The sequence below is a fragment of the Eucyclogobius newberryi genome, unplaced genomic scaffold (assembly GCF_026437365.1).
Source record: "Eucyclogobius newberryi isolate DKJ021-1_F unplaced genomic scaffold, fEucNew1.0.hap1 SCAF_14, whole genome shotgun sequence".
In the NCBI taxonomy this organism is placed as follows: Eukaryota; Metazoa; Chordata; class Actinopteri; order Gobiiformes; family Gobiidae; genus Eucyclogobius; species Eucyclogobius newberryi.
In genome coordinates, this window is record NW_027315768.1 from 29,567,420 (window position 1) to 29,589,442 (window position 22,023).

Below are 22,023 nucleotides of genomic sequence, written 5' to 3' on the forward strand. Positions count from 1 at the left end.
TACAAAACGCAGTGCACAGTAGTTACTTTAGATTAGTTGATGTTTAAATAAGGTAAATAACTGAACTCGAACCCAGGGTCTGATTTACTGAGCTACTGCTAATGGACTTACTACTCTCACTTCACTGCTAAATTCATTACACAAACTAGTTATCTATATTAATAAATGATGTTGCATGTATGTATTTATGGTTTTTATGTCAGTAGTTGAAATTTGGCACTTCCGTTGTCTTTGATGTCTATAATTTCCTCTGTAACTCCTCACATGTGTGGACAAACTGTGTGTCTGTTTTCTGTCAGGTTTAATGTCTTATAATGTCAAGTAATCTAATTGACTAGTTAGTGTTTTTTACCTGCCTTTTTTAGGACAACGGATTATATTTAGCTATTGTGCCGGTGGCTGCTGACACATTCTGATGCTGATTTTGTCACATTTAACTGTATTTTGTCTTTCAGAAAGTAAAATTTCATGAAGCCAGTCACAAACTTCAGGAAAATGTTAAATCACAGGAAATTACAGAAAATGTATGATTTCACGGTCACACTCTCAACAATCGTGGATCATCGTTAAAATCGTGATGTTTTTTCCTAATAATAATTGTAATATTAACATTTGATACCGTGACATCCATAATTCAGTGTGAAGTTGGCCGATATCTTCAAAAACGTACTCAAGTAAATGTAACCGAGTGCCAAATGCTACGATGTCCAAAAGTTGAGTCTGGATAAAGCATAACGTTACATGAAGTTTCATTTAAAAAGTTAAAAAGTCAAACTATTTTTTGCAGATAGCGTGCTGATATGAGAAAGAATCCATCTAAAAGAGTGTCTGGAATGCTTTGTGTGTCTGTAATTTCTTGATAATTGTGATTTTAATGATTTTTTTCCTGTTGTGTGAAGCACTTTGAATTGCCTTGTGTATGAAATGTGCTCTACTTATAAACTTGCCTTGCCTTCACCAGCAAGCTCCAACTCCGCCCGACAACATCAAACCTATAAATATACCTCGCGTTACCTGGCGCTGTTCTAATCAAACGTGTCCAAGTGCTTAATTGATCGCGGCTCGGGATGATTACAAAGTGGACCTTCTGCTGTGACCATTTTCGCCCTGTCCGACCCCTCGTCCATTTCTCAGGCTCGTCCGCGACATTTCGACCTCTCCCGAAACCGCTTTGTTACTCCCAACTTTCACTTTAGCGCGCTGCAGAATCTGATGTCTTTTCATTTGTGTGAGAAATCAGAACTATCACAGCCATGGCAACCGCAGAATAGTCTATTTAAAGCAGGAATATAACACGATACACAACACAGCTGATTTTACTTATCCTTATTTATTCTCAAATTGCAATTGAGCATATTTTGTCATCACAGCTGCGTTTTCACTTCTTTTCCATGCTTTTTTTCCCCCCCTTCCACTTCTGTGTCTCCCTCTGCCCAAAGCCGCAGAGCATGTAAGCGCCAATAAGAACCACATTGACTGGTAGCTCCGTGCCATGCTCTCCACGAACCGCGACCGCAACACTCCCCCTTTCAAATTCTTCAGCTAATGAAAACCGAATCCAGACTCAGAGTGTCTCTAAACGGCACATGAGGCTAAAAAACAAACAAACATGAGGGTTTAGGGGCCGGTGACGGAGCGAGACAAGCGCGGTCGAACGAACGGCGAGTAAACTGGCGAGAAAAACGTGTGAATTTGCCGCGTCGTAAACTTGAAATAGTGTTTTTGAAATGACAGCGGTTGTGTTTGGCGTGTAATGTCGTGTAATGTCGTGTAATGTCGTGTAATGTCGCGGTTTGGTGACACCTGTTTGCGCTGTAACGGTAAACTGACTATGAGCGTGACTATAAAAAATAATTGTAAAAGTATTTTCATAATGGTAGTAACAGAAATGTCTCTTCTGGATAATGTTTTAACGATCTGGAGGAGTTGGTCAAGTTTGCAGACTCTAAAAATACATTTTATGACCAGAGACAGTGGCATAATTCAATCCAAATGTCAAAAATGAATGACTATCTCAGATTAGAATCATTAATTGCATTTTATCTATAAACATTTTCAATCTATAAACCTTTAGTCACCATATTTAAACTTCTGGTCCTGTTCTGTTCGTATTTGTGTCTGTTCCTTTTTGAAAAACAAAAATAAAACAAAATATGGCCAAAAATTGTTGACTAATCGCAAAAAAAAAAATTAATTAAAAAATAATAATAAATGCTGAAAAGTCGACAACAAAAAATCATTGTTAGTGACGGCCCTGCCACCTATAATTGAATACATGACAGAAGGTTCGTGTAATGCCCTACTGTGGAACATTACATGCGAAGCGATCTCTACGGCGACAAGCAGGTGGCACAAGTTGACTTTTCACATTGTCATATTTCTTCTCTACTTGGCAGCCATTTTAGTATGAAAAAGTGCTTCCCCATAAAGCATTTAAACGTGCAAAACGCCCACGCTCTTTGAGGATGAAACGCGCAACAATTTCGCACTAAAATCCATCATTCGCTTCCAATGAATCACATTATTCCAATTATAAAGTCTCGAATGGAGGAAGAGTGATCGAGCGGACGGACCAAACTAAATTAAAACCTTTTTTCACACATTGTTCTGTAAATGTGAGCACGGTGAGGCAAAATAACTGCTTGATAAATGAAATCGAGACAATTGGATTACAAAAACACTCCCGTAGCGGCGCATACATTCAAGGAATACATTAAAGGAACTTACTTACTGCAACTACAAGACAAGAGGATACCGAGCGTGAAAAGGCCAGCGATTCTGAGAAGGGTTCAAGAGTTTATTATCTTAAATGAGGATCTGCGGTAAATTAGGTTTGTTTAAATTTAGCAGGAATGATGTTATGTAACTGAGAATACCATGTCAGGTTCACGGTCTCTAATAAGTGACGAAAACAAGTTTGGGAAGCTTTGAAGTCAACGGGTTTTAAAGGATCGCCCTGTATCGTATCGAGCTCCAAGTATAAAGCTCTGTATTGTACCCGGCCCGACACAAACATGAGCCAAAGTAAAGTGCTAATTGATGTACTTTTGTGCCTTGAGAAAAAAAAAGCATTCAAAGTATGCGGTCCTATTACAATTACCTGTATTTTCCAGACTATAAGCCGCACCTTTTTTCATAGTTTTGGCAACTTATATGTGATATTATTCGTTACTTTCAAATCGCCGAAAAATCGTCCATTGCGCCTTTAACGTACCAGACACTTACCACAGTTCTGTCTGTGCCTCATGTAGCTGAAGGTGTTAGCGTTAGCATACGTCATGTAGCTGAAGGTGTTAGCGTTAGCATACGTCATGTAGCTGAAGGTGTTAGCGTTAGCATACGTACACCTATTCACCATGTTCTCTCATCTGTTATTATTTTAAACTGCATTTCAAGATGAAATGTCTGTTCTTGGTCTTGGATTTTATCAAATACATTTTCCCCAAAAAATGCGACTCATACTCCAGTGTGACTTATATATATTTTTTCTTCTCTTTTATGCATTTTTTGGCTGGTGCAACTTATACCCCGTTGCGACTTATAGTCCGGAAAATACGGCAAACTATAAAAACCTAATCTTGCAACGTGCAGTTTCGCTTCCTAATACAAACCGTCTTCCCGCGCCGCTCCTCGATAAATGGGCCATTTGTATTCTCCCGTTATTGCTGTGCATTTTGACGCCGACAGTTGCGCCGTCATGACTGAAAAGCTAATTTAGTTGGGTTGGCATTTAGCAAAGATCAAGTGCGTAAAAACTACAAAGGCGCTTGACGTACGGACAAGCGGCGCATCGCGGCCGACTTCTAATGCGACGCGATTCCCACAATCCCCTCCTCTTCTGTCTCGCACTCGCTCTCTTTTTGCAAATCCAGCTCAGAAAAGGGAGTGACATTTCAAACAATGCGCTATTGTCTGCGAGCCGCGTGCAGAGTCGTAGCGCATACACAACCGTCGAGGGCCAAAACATTAGCAATCATGAATCTCAAAGTTCTTTTTTTTTGTGTTGTTTGTGTTTTTTCTTTACTCTCAAAATGTCAGCGTTAATCGATCATCTCGGAGCAACAGGTGGGCACGTGGAAAGCAGGTTCAAAACAGAGCACTCTTTAGCATAATAAAGGCGCACGACCGACGCTCAAATTGTTGCTTGTTACAGTCTTTTGTCGTACGTGTGAAGCAGGAAATCACAGCCTTGTAATTGATTGAGTTTTGGTAATTGGTGGGTTTGTGCAGGATTAAAAGAAAAGGCAGGTACGGGGTTATTTGACAAAGGGAAACGCTCGTGCGGGTGACGAGAGCGCACGCGAGCGAACAGTTTGGGGTAAATGGTCCGACGACTGCGTGAGAAAGACGGATGTTGTGTGCCTGTCGAGAATTAAATAATATAAGCACGCAAATGAAGTGATAAAAGTGGTATTCGATTGTGGCGTTCAGCTTTACTGTTTTTTTTGTACAACTCTACAGGAAACGTTGACTATATGTTGAATATTATGTGTAATCAATGCTTTTCAAAGTGGTATCCATTTGGAAACTTACGGTAATTGAGAAATTGACAAATTTGACCGACTATTGGACCAAATGGGACTTTTTTTTTTTTGCTCAATGGTTGTGTTCTTTCTTTTTATGATTTATCTTTTGAAAAAAATAATATAAAGTTTTTTTTAACACTGTTTTTTTACTGTTTATTTTGTACAACTTTATGATAAATGTGTTTTGTTTATCTTTTATCCAATTGAAAACACAACTGTTACAGATGTTCGACGATTTAAAAAGAAAAATGACATTCAATTTGGAAATGGACAAAATGGGACTTTTTGAATTATAATTTAAATATGTAGTTGTCTATTTGTATTTGTACTTTATAATTTGCTCTCTGGCTGTGTTCAGTTTTATCTTTTGTTTTAAAATGATTAGTTTTTATGCTTTTTTTGGACATGTCATGACCTTGACCTCACCTAAACCTAACCTTACTTACTTTGTTGTTGTCATTGTTTTATTATTTGCGTTATATTTATTGTGTTAAATAGATGATTTTATTCCACCATCCGCACCACTTTTGAGACGGCTTTTGTTTTATAAAATACAAATAAAGTGGACTGGACTACCGTATTTTTATCATAGTTTTGGCCGGGGTACTTATATTTATACTTACTTATATTTATACTCCGGAGCGACTTATATGTGATATTATTTATTATTATTTTCACACTTGCAATCAAATTTCACACTCCAGTGCAAATTAGACATGTTTTATGCATTTTTTGGCTGGTGCGACTTATACTCCGGTGCCACTTATAGTCCGGAAAATACGGTATATTGAAGAAGTTTCCCTTTTGTAAATCTCAGCGCACCGTCCCGGGCCAAATGACACCTCGTGAAGGGACGAATACGGACCCGCAGGCCTCACTTCGGGTGTGTGTATGGTGTGTGGGCGGTGCAGGTCGGGTTTGAGGGGCCGGTGCAGGTCGGGTTTGAGGGGCCGGTGCAGGTCGGGTTTGAGGGGCCGGTGCAGCTGTAGCGGGGGCCGTGCACGGGGAGGAGGAGGAGTTAGGTGGCACATGCGGGCAGCCTCCATGCAGTGCTCAGACATGTTTAGAGTGTCCCACCAGTGTGCTGCCGGCTCGAGGGCGTACCCAGGTCCATGCTCTTCGACGCCTTCACGTGGAGGAACTGGCGGGGATTCTGGCTCTGGGACAAGACGTGGTTCAGGTTGTCTCGAAAACTAGAAACAAAACAAAAAGAGATGCAAATACTCCTTAAAATACATTGACAGGTGTGTTAAAATGTACATGCAAACAGCAATTAGAAATACGAATCATGAACGAGGTGAATTGTTGCAGGAACATAAATATCTCTGGATAAAATGGAAGACAATGGATGGATGTGAGGTTTTAGCTCATTTCAAATATTCCGATTGTTGAAAAAAGGAAATGGACGACACAGAATGCACCCACAATCAAGGACTGGACTAACATTATAATGGACATTCGTAAAATTGAGAATAAGATTACATTCGGACTTAATTTGAAGATAAATAAAAGACAAAACGGGACATAATCTGTTCGTTTTGTGCGCCAAGATTGTCTCTTTTTTGTATTATTATATGTTAGATGTCTGTTGTTTTTTATGTTATCTTATCTGTTCTCTCTCTGGGCTTTTTTTTCATAAATAAAAAAATAAAAAATATTACATATATTTAAAAAAAAGAAATAAAACGCCACAAAAGTTAATTCAAGGTAATTCAATATTAACTTAATTTTCACACAGTAATCACTATAGATTCTTCAATAAGGCCTTGAATAAGAGTAACATTGCATACATTGATGTGCATAGAAAGAGGTTGGCAATAAATTACAGTCTATTTTGCTTATCTAATTCTGTAATAATTAATATTATCTGATAAAACTAAAGCTTTCTCTAAACTAGGGGAGTATTCACACTGTAGCCAGGCCTGATTAAGCTTAAATTTTGTCCCGTTATTTCTGGTTTGGTCCCATTAGTTCTGGTTTAGTCCCAATATTGATGTTATATGTGTGTACAGTATGCGTGTGAAAGAGACCCAGACCTGCACATGCACTAAACTATGACTAAACTAAGACTAAACCAGTAATAAAAGAAAGCCAACCTATTTGTGATTTGCATAGAAGCGAAGGGCAGAGAGGACACGATACAGTATAAGCAGGGCTGACCCTCAGACTGATTGAATTCAGCCGCTCACAGTTACAGGAACAGAATGTAAACAGCTTGGAAATGTAATGTGATTATGATTGAGCAGAGCCGTGTTGTCGGCGGTGTCTGTAGGAGACACGAGGAAGCAACAGTCTGAGAGTTTCTCCTGTCGTGGATGTGGGTCGTGTTTAGTCCTGGTCCATCGTGTCCACAACTAATGGTTCCAGAAGACTGCAACGGTACAAATTTAGACACTGGTTCGGATTTGGTTTAGTGAGTGTTTAGTTGACTTACTTAATCCTGGTTTAGTCCACACACTGCCCCAAACTTTGATATGGTTAAATCACAAATAAAAGTAAATTTTTTTGAGTTTGTACAGATTTACTTCTGATTTTATCCTTGTTAAATCTATGTTTAGTCCTTTATTCCATGTTGAGTCCTTTATCCCATGTTGAGTCCTTTATTCCATGTTTAGTCCTTTATAACATGTTTAGTCCTTTATTCCATGTTGAGTCCTTTATCCCATGTTGAGTCCTTTATTCCATGTTTAGTCCTTTATAACATGTTTAGTCATTTATAACATGTCCCGGCTGTGTGCTCATTTAGACCCAGTTTAGCCCTGGTTCATTGTCGTGATTTAGTCTTAGTTTAGTCCTGGTTAGGTTCTAAAATAGACCTACTGTAGATTAGTCCCATTTTAGTCCCCAGGTTTATCCTATTTTAGTCTTGGCTTAGTGTTGAAATTGTCCTGGTTCATAAAATCCTGGTTAAAATGTAGTCAAGTGTTGGTTTTGATCCCGTTTTGGTCCCGTTTTGGTCCCGTTTTGGTCCCGTTTTGGTCCCGTTTTGGTCCTGTTTTGGTCCCGTTTTGGTCCCGTTTTGGTCCTGTTTTGGTCCTTTTGAGTGCGTCTGAACGGACCTCTCGTGCAGGTACGAGTTCTGCTGGAGCGAGCTGCTGAACGGCGTCTCCGGTCCGTACATCTCGCCGTCCTCTTCCTCGTCCATGTAAGAGCAGCTCCCATTGGCCGCTGAAAAACACACGACAAGTGAATAAAAATGCTTCCAGTGACAAAACAAAAGCAGAGGAAAAAGCGGCCAACATGTGGTCGAGTAAATGAGGAAGAAACTGCGGGAACTTTTCACGTTTTGCAGAAAACTTTCACTGTAGCAACCACCATCTAGGAAGTGCAGTGTTTTTCATGAAAGACTAAAGTTTTCCCCTATTGTCCAATTCCCTCCCCACAAACTCTAAAAGCAGACGGAAAAATATATACTTTTTTTTTTGCTCTACGCTATAGTTTTCACAGAGACTAAATAGAGATGAGGATAAAAGAGGTGTACTTCTTAAACACTGCTTTGGTGCTACATCTTTTTTTATATTAAAAACAAAAGCGCTGCTCAGTGTTAGATGTAATAACAAGCTTCATTTGCACTAACACGGAGGAGGAGGAGGTGGAGGAGGAGGAGGAGGAGGAGGTGGAGGAGGAGGAGGAGGAGGAGGAGGTGGAGGAGGAGGTCTCAAGTGTTCCTAAATCCTAAACGTGTTCCTAAATCCTTCCTCCCAAGACACTGCATTTGTACATTTAGGATGACGACATCAGTTGGGATTATTCTGGATTTTAAGCAGCGGTCTGAGAAGAAACCCCCGGGACTTCATATGGTCCTTTCTAAATTTGAATGTAATGAGGATTTTTTTTCCAATTCCTCTCCTGAAGAGGATCTAACCATTCAGTGACGTTTTAGTGATAAAACTGACAAAGTTTGCCTTGTTTTCTCAGTAATGTCGGCGTGTCGGTTTTGTTAACTCTTTGGTTCTGGTTCAGTCCTGGTTTGCTCATGATGAGTCTCGGTGGTTCAGTTCTGGTTTGATCCTTGTTCAGTCATAGTCTGGTTCTGGTTTGGTCTTGGTTCTTTTTCCGTTCTGGTTCGGTCCCGTCTTGGTTCTGGTTAGTCTGTAGTCCTGGTTCGGTTCTGGTTCAGTCGTAGTCCAATCCTAGTCCAGTCTCGGTTTAGTCTCGGATCAGTCTCGGTTTAGTCTCGGTTCAGTCTCGGTTTAGTCTTGGATCAGTCTCGGTTCAGTCTCGGTTCAGTCTCGGTTTAGTCTCGGATCAGTCTCGGTTTAGTCTCGGTTCAGTCTCGGTTCAGTCTCGGTTTAGTCTCGGTTTAGTCTCGGTTTAGTCTCGGATCAGTCTCGGTTTAGTCTCGGATCAGTCTCGGTTTAGTCTTGGTTCAGTCTCGGTTCAGTCTCGGTTTAGTCTCGGTTTAGTCTCGGTTCAGTCTCGGATCAGTCTCGGTTTAGTCTCGGTTCAGTCTCGGTTTAGTCTCGGTTCAGTCTCGGTTCAGTCTCGGATCAGTCTCGGATCAGTCTCGGATCAGTCTCGGATCAGTCTCGGTTTAGTCTCGGTTTAGTCTCGGATCAGTCTCGGTTTAGTCTCGGTTTAGTCTCGGATCAGTCTCGGATCAGTCTCGGATCAGTCTTGGTTTAGTCTCGGTTTAGTCTCGGATCAGTCTCGGTTTAGTCTCGGATCAGTCTTGGTTCAGTCTCGGTTCAGTCTCGGTTCAGTCTCGGTTCAGTCTCGGTTCAGTCTCGGTTCAGTCTCGGTTCAGTCTCGGTTTAGTCTCGGTTTAGTCTCGGTTCAGTCTCGGTTCAGTCTCGGTTCAGTCTCGGTTCAGTCTCGGATCAGTCTCGGTTTAGTCTCGGTTTAGTCTCGGTTCAGTCTCGGTTCAGTCTCGGTTCAGTCTCGGATCAGTCTCGGATCAGTCTCGGTTTAGTCTCGGTTTAGTCTCGGTTTAGTCTTGGTTTAGTCTCGGTTCAGTCTCGGTTCAGTCTCGGATCAGTCTCGGATCAGTCTCGGATCAGTCTCGGATCAGTCTTGGTTTAGTCTTGGTTTAGTCTTGGTTTAGTCTCGGTTCAGTCTCGGTTCAGTCTCAGTTCAGTCTCGGTTCAGTCTTGGTTCAGTCTTGGTGGTTTAGTTCTGGTTCAGTTCTGGTTTGGCCCTGGTTCATTTTTAGTTCAGTTCTGGTTCTGTCCTTATTTGGTCCTGGTTCTTCTGCAGTCCTGGTTCAGTCCTGGTTCTTCTGCAGTCCTGGTTCAGTCCTGGTTCTTCTGCAGTCCTGGTTCAGTCCTGGTTCGGTCCTGGTTCTTCTCCAGTCCTGGTTCAGTCCTGGTACGGTCCTGGTTCTTCTGCAGTCCTGGTTCAGTCCTGGTTCTTCTGCAGTCCTGGTTCAGTCCTGGTTCAGTCCTGGTTCTTCTGCAGTCCTGGTTCGGTCCTGGTTCTTCTGCAGTCCTGGTTCGGTCCTGGTTCTTCTGCAGCCCTGGTTCAGTTCTGGTTCGGTCCTGGTTCTTCTGCAGTCCTGGTTCGGTCCTGGTTTGATCCTGGTTCAATCGTAGTCCGGTCCTAATTCAGTCTTGGTTCAGTTCTGTTTCAGTCCCAGTCCAAAGCAAACTGTCTATTATCAAGTCATAATAATTAAGTAATAAATACAAAATAATAAATACAGTTTAAAAAAAAAATCTAAACCATTTAAAAAGAAGCAGATAAACAATAGTAAGAAAAACAAAAATTAAATACATCTGAATGAAAAAAGTGCTGCATCAATCCCCATTAACTTGTCAGGTAAAAAAAGTCACACTTTACGCACAACTTCCTCAGAAGCACATTTCTTAGAGCGATTTCCTCTTAAGCCGTCCAAACTCGAGCAGCCGTCACCGCAAACTCCACAGTCTGAGATAGAGACAAGTCCAGGAACGCAGCAGCAGCAGCAGAAGAAACACTGACGCGGTGAGCGAGTGCCGGAGATGTGCGGCTGCGATAGGCTTCTGCGCGTCTGTGTGAAAAATGAGTTGACGAGGCCCTCTCCTTCACGCGCGCCACATTTACATACGGCCATCATTTCTGCCGGGGCATCACTGTCACAGCCCGCACGCGCAGATTATTGCTCCCTCTTTCACTCTGTCCACATCTGCCACGGAGAGGAACCCGACGCCACCGCTCATCTTCATCGCCGGGGGCCGCGCCGTAACGCTCAGACCTCGGCGTGGTCCTGGGTTAGGCGCGGTTCATTTACATAGAGTCGTCGTGCACAGATTATTGCTGCCTCTTTCACTGCGTCCACATCTGGCACGGAGAGGAACGTGCAAACGCCACTCATCTTCATCACTGCCAAAGACTTTCTGAAGGTTTAGTCCTGGTTCAGATGCGAGATGGACCCGCTCTCTCCATCACTAACCTCCATCAAAAGCGTTGACTTAAGTCTTTGGTTCCATCTGGTTGAGATTCCCCTTTAGTCCAAGATCTCGACCTGAATTTGTCATGATTTTGTTCGTAAATTATTGAATTTTTCATAGATTGTAATCAGGGATGTCAAGAGTATTTTTGTTAATTGATCATTGTGAGTATTCAGATCGATATCAGTTTCAAAGTATCTGTAGTGCATGTATACTGGCTGCACAATATCAGTTTCAATGTACCGTATTTTCCGGACTATAAGTCGCAAAAATGCATAATAGAGAAGAAAAAGTATGGAGTATTAAATAAGTGTAAAAATAAACAATATCACATATAAGTCGCCCCGGAGTATAAGTATATAAGTATAAATATAAGTATTAGTCGCACTACTGCCAAAACTATGAAAACTATGCGACTTATAGTCCGAAAAATACGGTATCTATATCGCATGTATACTGGCGGCACAATATCAGTTTCAAAGTATCGATATCGTAATACTGACTTACTGAGGCAAAAATCAATATTGCAACAAACTAAATATACCAGAGTAAATTCAAGGTCAAGAAATGCACTGTTTTTAAATAAAAATGTTTAAAAAGGCCGATTTTTGTTACTGATTTCCCTTATACAGTCTAAAACGGCCTCGGTTTTGTCTGTTAAGTTTTATTTTGACACAGTTTGACTAATACATTAAGACTTGAACATGTCAGTTATAATCTAACAGAAATTATTACGCCACAAAGTATATTAAACCATCGCAACAATATCAATATCAAAGCACATAACCCAATACATTACTTTTCTTAAGCAACAATTACGCCTTTAATTGTATAAATACAATCTGGATTCTTATATAACATATACAAGACAAGTATTTGAAGTATTTGCACCAGAAAAGTTGCACGGCGCACTTTAATCTCTTCTTACTACACTTCCATCCTCCGTCCTCCCCTTCACGACGCGTCTATAAAAACAGTTTCCGTGGCAGCACTGGCGCGTGACTGCTCCTCACTAATCACCTGCTTTATACTTCTCTCTTCCTGGAATCTGATATTGCGCCCGTCATTTATCTCCGGCTGCGCATCTCGCCATAAATCATTTTATCGTCTGCTTCCTGGGTTTGCCTTTTTTTTTCCCTCGCTGAACTTCCACAGCCGGCACCTTAATCAGCCCGACTGTCAAAAACACACTCGTCCTCCGCGCACGGCAAACAAATGTGCTCTTCTTCTTCGCTCTTCTTCGCTCGCTCCGGCTCTTTTCGGAGTGGATGAGGCGTTCGCGGCGCGGATGGCGGATAAATGAGAGTTTACCGCGATGACACGCGAAGGGATACGACTTCTTTAACTCTGCGATGTCGCAATGTCTACGCGAGAGTCTAGAGGCGGCAGTATATTGTACAGAAGATGATATCGACAGGGAAAATTAGAAGGATTAACGTATTATAGGGTTGTCAAATGTATCATGGTGAAAGAAATTACAAATAGGACAAAATCAGAACGGTCTTGATCTTTATCAGTGCAGGAAAATTGCCTACCGTATTTTCTGGACTATAAGTCGCACTGGAGTATAAGTCGGACCAGCCAAAAAATGCATAATAGAAGAAAAAAACATATTTAAGTTGCACTGGAATATGAAATGTGGTTGCAAGTGTGAAAAAAAACAAATAATATCACATATAAGTCACTCCGGAGTATAAGTATATAAGTATAAAGTCGCACCCCGGCCAAAACTATGAAAAAGGTGCAACTTATAGTCCGGAAAATATGGTATATAGTAAAAAATACAAACAAAAAGCTGCTAAAAGGGCTGAATTTCATAAAATGTTGCGCTGGAATCTCCCTGGAATTGTATGTGATACATTAACCTCATCCAAGACATTAACAAACACACATTTGAACATTTCTGATTAATTGTCAAACTGTCAGATTATTCAACTAGATTTAAATTTGTAGAACTACTTTTTTGTTGCATTTTTGGCTTTTTCCCAGTCTGCACTTTGCCTCCCGACTTATCTCGCCGCCACGGCCCAAATCCGGCTTTGATCTGCTCCGCTCTTTTGTTTTCACTTTTTGAGACGTTAAGCCTTTAACCTTGTGTCGACGTGGGTTACATTCCAGGAATAATTCAGATTCAGTGCCTCGTGTTATCAGCTCAAAATCAGTCAAGTGTCGATTCACGTTTACATCTACTTTATGTAATACAGCAGAAGGAATTCTTTCCGTGGGTCCGGTCCAGCTAACACGCTGACTGTTTAGACGTTTCATATTGAGGACCTTCGAAAGCTAGAAATGTAATGTTTTTTTAATAATTCATGACAACTGTAGAGGTGGACAGATGATCAAAATATACATAATATCATGAATGTTGCTTTGAAGATATGCAAAATTGGAATAATAAGATGAAAAATAAGATGATTAAACATAAAAATGGGAAAAATGTATATTGTAAAGAACTAAATAAGGTTAAAAAGTGATATTTCTGCATTTCAGTGGGATATTTCACTGTCAATTCACCTTTTTCTGATACTTAAACCTCCATAAAAGCATTTAAAGACACGTTTTAGCACATTTCTGGATAAAAAACATAGATTTATTGTAATAACTGCTTATTTCGAAACAGTTTTTAGGTCAAAATGTGTTGTACACGTATGACTACTGCTACTACTACCATATAAACCATACCATTTCTTATCACACATAAAATTGTCCTTCTCACACATAAAATGGTATAAAAGTGTTTTAATTATAATGAGATTCCATTGTATTTCTGAAAGTCACAAAAAACAGAAAACTTTTCTTTTTAATTAAAATGCGGCAACGTTTTGGAGCTTGTTTGTGCTGTAAAAACAAATGTAAATGCGTTTGGCAAACAAAAATATGTGTGGATTGCGCGATAACTCCGGCTCGCCACAAAACTTCCCCGTCGTCAACTGGAACGGCCCTCGAGGGAAAGCTGCAACTCAAACACGGAAAGTGCACGCGGAGGGAAAAGTGTGAGAAACGTTCAGTCAGAAATGAGATGCGCCGAGATAAAGGGGGCGATCTGCATTCATACATGTGTAGAGGCTCATTAGATCCGACGCGTTCCTGCTTCAGAACAGGAAAACACGTTATATATACATTGTAATTTGGACTTCAATGCCAAACAAAGCATAATAATGTGTCGATTAGCATGCGCGTGATAACGGGAGAACGTACAGAGCCTGAGAGACGGAGGCGAACGTACGGCTATGTTTACATGCTCGCCGACGATGTGATCTGATTTCTGGAATGATCAGATTATTGAACAAGTTACATCTGATGCGAGTGATCCGATTTCTTTCTGATTGTTAAGAAATGATGCAGCGATGAAGTGGCAAAGACCAAAACGACAGCCAAAAGCACCGACTGACGTGGCACTCTAAAAAAAAAAGTATTGCACTTTAAAATGAGTTTGACACAGTTACTCTAAAAATCCATACTCTAATTAACTCACACCACACTGTCACCAATTGCTTTTGATTATCGGATTCCCTTTGGGCACGTGAACACGCACCAAGAATCTGATCTAATTATGGGGTTATCCGATTCGTTATCAGATGGTGCTTTCTCAACTGGTTCATCTGCACTCTGCCTCGTGTTGTTTCATCCAGTCGTTATTTTAGTGCGAGTGTGGGATCCACTCTAAAAAGCGCTGTGTTGCATCTTTTTGTATGGAAAGCACTTTAAAATTAGAGTTTGATCCAACTACAGCTAGTCAACCACAACTACTAAAACTAAAACTAAATTAAAACTGCTACTTCAACTGCTACCAAAAGCTTCCGACGAGAAAACACTATGAATAAAAGAGCCTGAGAGCTTGAGGTAGAGCACATGTAAGTATTAATACGTTTGAAAATGGGTGTGTAATGAAGGGAAATCTGAAGATAGACCTGTTTTCAAGGTCAAAAGGCCACATCAGTGTAAACAAAATAACATTGTTTCCTAATGGGCTTCGGATCAATCCGCACGCTACAGAAATAGAAGCCATTATCGCGTAAAGAAACGAGCCTGTGTCATTGCATTACTGTAAATGCAAGTGTATTCGCAGGAGAAGCATCCATGGCAACGTATGATCGTCTCTTCAAAGGAGAATTGGAGAAAAACGGTGCTCGTAGCTAGTTGTTTTTTAAGACAAACCACTGCGCTATTGTGGCGTAAATTGCTGTTTAACTGTCATTGAATTTTTTGTTTAACCTTGTTTATGTAATGTGTAATTACCGGGTCGATCCACATTTAACCAAAACTGGCAAAAAGCTCCAACGTTTTCCCTGTCGATGCAAATAAACAAAAGCTAGCGTCAGAAAGTGGTGCCATTTTTCAACAAACGAAGGCACAATAGATGTACATTAAATGGACTTTGAGCCGTAAGATTTACACGGCAATTTTGTGGAATCGATCCCTAACAAAAACTATAAAGTTCAACATTTTCAGATCCTAAGTTTTGATATTTCTTGCCAAAACTGCGACTCTCCCACTGAGTTACAAAGGCCAATTGTGAAATGTAAAACAGCAAATTAGCACTGTTCGTAACCTCATTTATATCGTCTAAAAAATTAAGACATGGCAAAGACTTATTTCATCATACTGTGATTTGTCAAGACTGCAACAACACACCGTAACCAGAGAAGTGTCTTGCCCAGGGACACGGAGGCAGCACATGTTGTTCCAGTGCGGGAATCAATCTCACGACTGGTAGTTAGTGGGCAACGAAACCTAACCAGAGGCAACCGTTGTCTATATTTAGACTGGGAGGGACAAATAACAAAAACGTGTACTGCAATATGCAAAATGAAGGTTCTGAGGATGATTTGGCGATTTGTTAAGGACGCCACCTTAAAGTGCCAACAAATGACGATGATATAAGTATATATTTATGAGGGTGACATGAGGCAACAAAACTAAAATAACTGCACCAACCCGAAACCCAGTAATGACAGCTAAGCACTGAAAAACACAGGGGGGGGATTTTAAAAACATGGGAGAAATGAAAGGGACTCTGGGCCTCGCAGGTCCCTAATTACAGGCTCAGTATCTGTGCGGTCGACTGTTGTTTTTAGCTTGTTTTAACTCACAAAGCATGCGTCTTTCCGAGTCGCTAAAGTGGTTTGGTTCGTTCTGTTTCTCTTTTTTTGGAGCAAGAGATTTACAAAAATAAAAGAAATGACAAAAAAAGAACGAACCACCTTTGATGCCGTTTAAGGAGGAAAAATAATACACAAACCAAACAAACAAACCAGCAAATGGCAGTAGTCGGGGCCAGAAAGAGCCGGCATCTGCTACACGGGGATGGCAATGGTGTAGATGACATGTAGATGGGTTGAATAAGGTTATATACAAGACATATACATATATATACTTTGTCTAGCTTTGGTGACGTTTGTAATTTGACTTTCTGTTTTAAAATGGAACAATATTTTAATGTTTTTTTTTAGATTAGTTAACTAGTCAAATGGGACTCAATTCTTGGACCTGGTGTGCTCTAACCTTGCCTTTTATTTTGATTAAAACAGTAATCTCAAATAATATACACTTGTTTTTTTTTTTTCCTTTGGTCCCGCCCTGTTTGTACTTTTTAGTTTTTTTATTGTATCTTTTTGTATGCATCCTTTTTTGATTGATCTGTGTTTGTCTTTATTAATCAAAAACAAAAGATTAGTCAACTAGTCAAATTAATATTTCTTTGTACATTGTGACTTTTTAAAGACATTATCAACCAAATAAAAAAAAATAATTGTAAATGCTTCTAGATAAACAATATTTATGAATTAAGTGCATTATTTATGATTTTTTTGACAGTTTAATTTAATAATGCCAATGTCTCTGTAATAATCTTTTGGCATTGTTTTCTAGTCTATTATGCCCAGATAACGATTATGATCATCAAAATAGGACTACAGTTATTTTTTTTGAGTCAGATAGTCACTTTTAGTCAATTAATTGTTGCAGCCATAACATTATAAACTTTAAGAAACGGCAAGGAAAAGTAGTAAAGACTTTAAGTAAAATTTTAAATGTATTTATGTTAAGTACATTTTAGAGAAAGAGGTAGGGTATACTGTGATATGCACTTGAAATATGCAGTCCATGAGAAGTTCCATTGCTCTACGGTGGAGAAATGGACAGAAACACATGTCTCTTCTCTTCGTATTACAGCTTTCTTTTCAGAATTTTAAGACAATAAATGAAGATATCTAATTACGTTTTAATAACAGCTCTGTAAAAGACTTGTCATTGCCTTGTCGACATGTTGCTAACTAACTTCAATTTGTGAATAAAAAAAGAAGACAAACTATTCATTTTTGTAATAAATTGTGCAAAGATTGTCTAAATAGCGTATTTTCTAGATTATAAGTCACACCAGCCCAAAAATGCATAATAGAGAAGAAAAAACATATATAAGTTGCACTGGAGTATAAGTCGCATTTTTGGGGGAAATGTATTTGATAAAATCCAAGACCAAGAACAGACATTTCATCTGTAAATGCAGTTTAAAATAATAACAGATGAGAGAACATGGTGAATAGGTGTACGTATGCTAACGCTAACACCTTCAGCTACATGAGGCACAGACAGAACTGTGGTAAGTGTCTGGTATGTTAACGTAACATATGAACAGTTATTCAGATAACTATAGCATAAAGAACATGCTAACAAGTTTACCAAAGCATCAGTTTTACCCCAAATCACTAAATCCATTGAATTCTTCTTCCTCTGTGTCACTTCTAAACAACTCCACAAACTCCAGAGGTAGAGGAAGTGCAGATTCTTCTTCTGCGTCGCTTAGAGCCTAGAGCGCCCTCTTGTGGTTGCCAGTGTGAAAATAACAAATAATATCACATATAAGTCGCGCTGGAGTATAAGTCGCACCTCGGCCAAAACTATGAAAAAAGCTGCAACTGGAAATTGTTTGTTTGTCGGGGAAAAGAAGACTTAGGCAGTTTAACACTGACAGCCACCGCGCTCACCGTAAGACCCGTACAGGACGTTGTTGACCAGGGCAGGGTGAAACGCGCCGTTACTTTGCCCGTTGACCGGACTCATCCTCAGCCCGGAGGAGCTGTCAAAGGAGCGGTTTGGAGACACGCCGAGGTGATCCTACACAAACGGAACAAACAAAAAAACACCATCAAACAAAGTAACACAACAACACGACCCACAGACATTCAAATCCTCCCTCGTTTGCATCAAAATGGGGAGCCCCGGGTCGAGTAATTGAGAGATTTGCGAGGTATTCAAGCTCAATTTTGACACAAGAAAGAGTGGAGTAGATAAAGGTGGATAGGAGACTACTTTCCCATGACCCGCACAGTCGAACCGTTTTTTTATTTTTTCACTTTTTTTCCTCAGTCTTTGTGTCTTTCCGTGTGGCGCCGACACTCACACCTGCACTCGGATCCTCTCAAGAACTCATCCTTTTTACGGGCTCTGATAATCTAATGGCGCTGCGCTTTTTACAGTAAGTCCCTTTTTCTTTTTTCAAACGACTGAATATCATTTGCATCCATTTGTTTCAGAGATGTAAGACTCTTCCCTTTGCGGATGTTTTTTTTTTTTTAATCACAGCTCGTTCGCGTGACTTTGTTTCAATTCCGTTTTCTTGCATTACGTTTGTGTCGCGGAGTCGGTCCATTTACTCACCGTTGCATGCTGCATTTTAGTGTAGAATATCAACTTTAATCATAGACTTGGAAATGACAATTTATTTTGAGAGTAAATTCGTACGGTGTGTGTGTGTTTGGTTGCTAAATTAATACAAAATATATATATATATATAATCACAAATAAAACAAGACAAAACCTCACTTTAGTTAACGTGAGGATATTCCTGTCTTCTTCACTTAAAGTAGGACTCAAAGTATTGATAAATTGATACATTGCGGGTTTCGATACTGTTGTGTAATGTACATTTTAAGGCGTGGCATTCGTTTAAGACGTGTCAGGGCCATTTCTCCTATGTTAAGTGTCAAACAAACTCCACGAGCAGAAAACTGGACCGAACCGTCTGTGTCAAGTCTTTTTCAACCTTTTGGAAACAATGTTGATGACGGTGATGTGAAGGTTTTAAGCAGGGAGAAAAGATGGTTTGAAAGAGGAGTTAAGGAAGCTATTTTTGTTAAAAAAGAAAGACCTTCTTTAAACAGAAATGGAGGGCTAAGGTTTAATCTTCCTGTTATTTATAATGGGTTACTGAACCCCTGGAAAGGTAGAGGACATTCAGATGCTAATCAGGTACTCAGGGTGGTTGAGCCAGGGTCTCACAAAGACAAAGAGGTTTCTAATAGCCCATTAAGATTCTGAATAGGCTAGCTCGGTAGATACAAGGGGGGAGGTTCTGTTGAAACAAACAACTCTTTCTACTTCAGGAAGGCTCCTCCCAATGGGCGGGTCTTACCACAGAACAGTATTAATATCGGAGTTCTCGATCTAAATTCTGTTATTGACAATGACTCTTGGATGAGAGTCGAAACGTCTATTTTTGCAAACTGAGTCCAGATGACTACAACTGAAGCTTTTTCTACTATGGAACACGCCTGGACGAATGAGGGATTACACCGACAAATGTTCATACACATAATTATTGAATTACCTTAAAAGGCTCAATGGACGATTTTTCGGCGATTTGAGAGCGCAGGCGGAAGTGCCCATGCCACTCCCCCGTGTGGACTGATACAACACACACGTGCGTTTGTTTATTAGCGCAACGGAGTGCATCGCATCGCTCGTCTCCCGTAGATTTCTGTCCACTTCTGCGTCAGCTCGAACTGTCTTTCTCCGTCTTCATTTTGCCCCGTACACTGAGGGAACTATATTATGATAGATCCATGCGCTTAGACACGCGGAAACGTGGGGACGAGCCTGACGCTGCTGCAGGTGAGCGGTAGGTGCGTTTTATGATTGATACGTGGCAGGACAAATGATTTATCCACGCCACGAGGAAATATGATAAAAAATTTGCTGAAAAAATTATGGAGTAGTGGTGTCGCAAAATCCAAAAGTACTTACATAAAGCTGAAAATGCAATCGTTCTTTACTATATATTATGCTGCCAAAACTTGACATGAAAATAGCAGTACCGTATTTTCCGGAGGATAAGTCGCAGCAGCCAAAAAATGCATAGCAGAGAAGAAAAAAATATATATAAGTTGCACTGGAGTATGAAATGCGGTTGCGAGTGTGAAAATAACAAATAATATCACATATAAGTCGCTCCGAAGTATAGGTATATATATCGCACCCCGGCCAAAACTATGAAAAAAGGTACGACTTATAGTCCGGAAAATACGGTATTAGACGTACAATAAGTAACACAAAGCAAAAACATTGAAACTTTAAGCGCAACTTAACAACTAAAAGATAAATTGTGCACGTTACAGCCATTTTCAAACCAATGCATTGCTGGTTATATACGTTTACTGTACATATGAGACTGGGCGTTAATCTGAACTGAATACAGACTAATTTCCCTGTGTGTTTTAAGTGTTCAATGAATGAAAGGAAATGGAAAAAACAGTGGCAGATTAGAGCGAGGCAAAGGAGGGGAGAGGGACATAAGAGAAAAGATCAGAGGGGAGCCGAGAGTGGTCCACTTTTGTAATGTTAAAAGCATCAATACTTAAGTCCAAAAAAGCTTTTAAAAAGGTACAGTCATTATCAATCTGCCTTCATCCAGTCTTTTTACCTGCTCTCTTCTATTCTCAAGACCGAGCTGCGCTTTGAAGTCGCCAACAGCACTCGACACAAACCTATTGACAGTCGATGGCTCCGCAAATACATCTGCCGGGCCAATTAGTACACACTGCAGCAATAATATGGCCCCGTACTGTATAGGAAAGTATGGATTACATTAAAAAAGGGGGCCAAGGACACAAATAGATGAGTCGACTACATTAGAAAAGGAAAGCAGCTGTGGTGGGGGGAAAAACAGATGTATTTTCTTAGTTTTTGTTGATGTTTTAATCAGATCTTGCTGCAGGTTTTCTTATTATAGCTGTTCGTATGTACTGTATGTACTTTGTAGGCGTGATATTGCACAGAAGTTCAGGGACTGACATGGTAAATATGTTGCAGACCTCAGACAATAAGTCAATAACAAGAAAAAAAGATTTGTATTTTGTTACATCATCAAACTTTTATTTGACTACATTCGAGAGCATGTTCTATATTTGTACTTTATATGCCACTTTTTTATTTTATTTTATTTATTTATTTTGAGGGCAGGTATTTGTACTTTATATGCTGCTTTTTAATGTTTTTTATTTTATTTATTTATTTTGAAGGCAGGTATTTGTACTTTATTTGCCACTTTTTAAAGTTTTTTAACTGTAATTATTTATTTTGAAGGCAGGTATTTGTACTTTATATGCCACTTTTTAATGTATTTTTTATTTTTTTTAATTTAAAGCAGGTGATTGAACTTTCTTTGCCGCTTATTTATTTTATTTGATTTCATTTATTTATTTTGAGGGCAATGATTTGTACTTTATTTGCCGCTTTTTTATTATTATTATTATTGTTTTTATAATGTTTTCTCGAGAGCAGGTGATTGTCCTTTCTAAGACACTTTTTATCTTTTATTATGTATTTGGTTAAACACAACAGAACTTGACCAAATAAAACAGAACTATTCGCTGTACTGCATGTACAGTGTAGGCGTGATATTGCACAGAAGTCCAGGGACCGACATGGTACATATGTTACAGACCCCAGACGTCAATAATAAGATTCGCATTTTGTTACATCATCAAACTTTGTGCCAGGATGGTCATTAAAACCAACAGCTGCCTCGGGACAGACGGCGAGAAACAGGCCTAATTCCACACCGCCGTAGAGGTAAAAGTCCCGTAAGACATATACACTATGTACTTTCCCAGACTTTGAGCCCCGGTTTCGACGGTTTCCAGAACGCCGAGCGCCTTTCTGCAACATTAAGTGGGAAAACAGAGCCGCTATTAAGCACAAGCGCTCCACTAATGCGGCGTGCGGCGGTGTGTTTTTCATTCACTTCAGGCGGAGCGCACGAAAGGCCATCGGCACTCCAGCCAAGCGCCGGCTTTGTGAGCTCAAGGGTTTGTACAAATAATCTACAGCGCCACGTGAAAGGGAGCCGA

General features: G+C 40.0%; 1 protein-coding gene across 1 annotated transcript in view; it reads right to left on the reverse strand.

Moving 5' to 3' along the window:
* pard3bb (par-3 family cell polarity regulator beta b) overlaps nucleotides 1–22,023 on the reverse strand; it is a 352,270-nt gene that overhangs the window by 204,151 nt on the left and 126,096 nt on the right. Inside the window, exons 15-17 of the mRNA XM_072445192.1 lie at nucleotides 17,881–18,010; nucleotides 7,586–7,694; nucleotides 5,604–5,719 (exon numbers count right to left, since the gene is read on the reverse strand). Of these exons, the coding sequence (XP_072301293.1) occupies nucleotides 5,604–5,719; nucleotides 7,586–7,694; nucleotides 17,881–18,010 (355 nt within the window). The remainder of the gene's footprint in view (nucleotides 1–5,603; nucleotides 5,720–7,585; nucleotides 7,695–17,880; nucleotides 18,011–22,023) is intronic.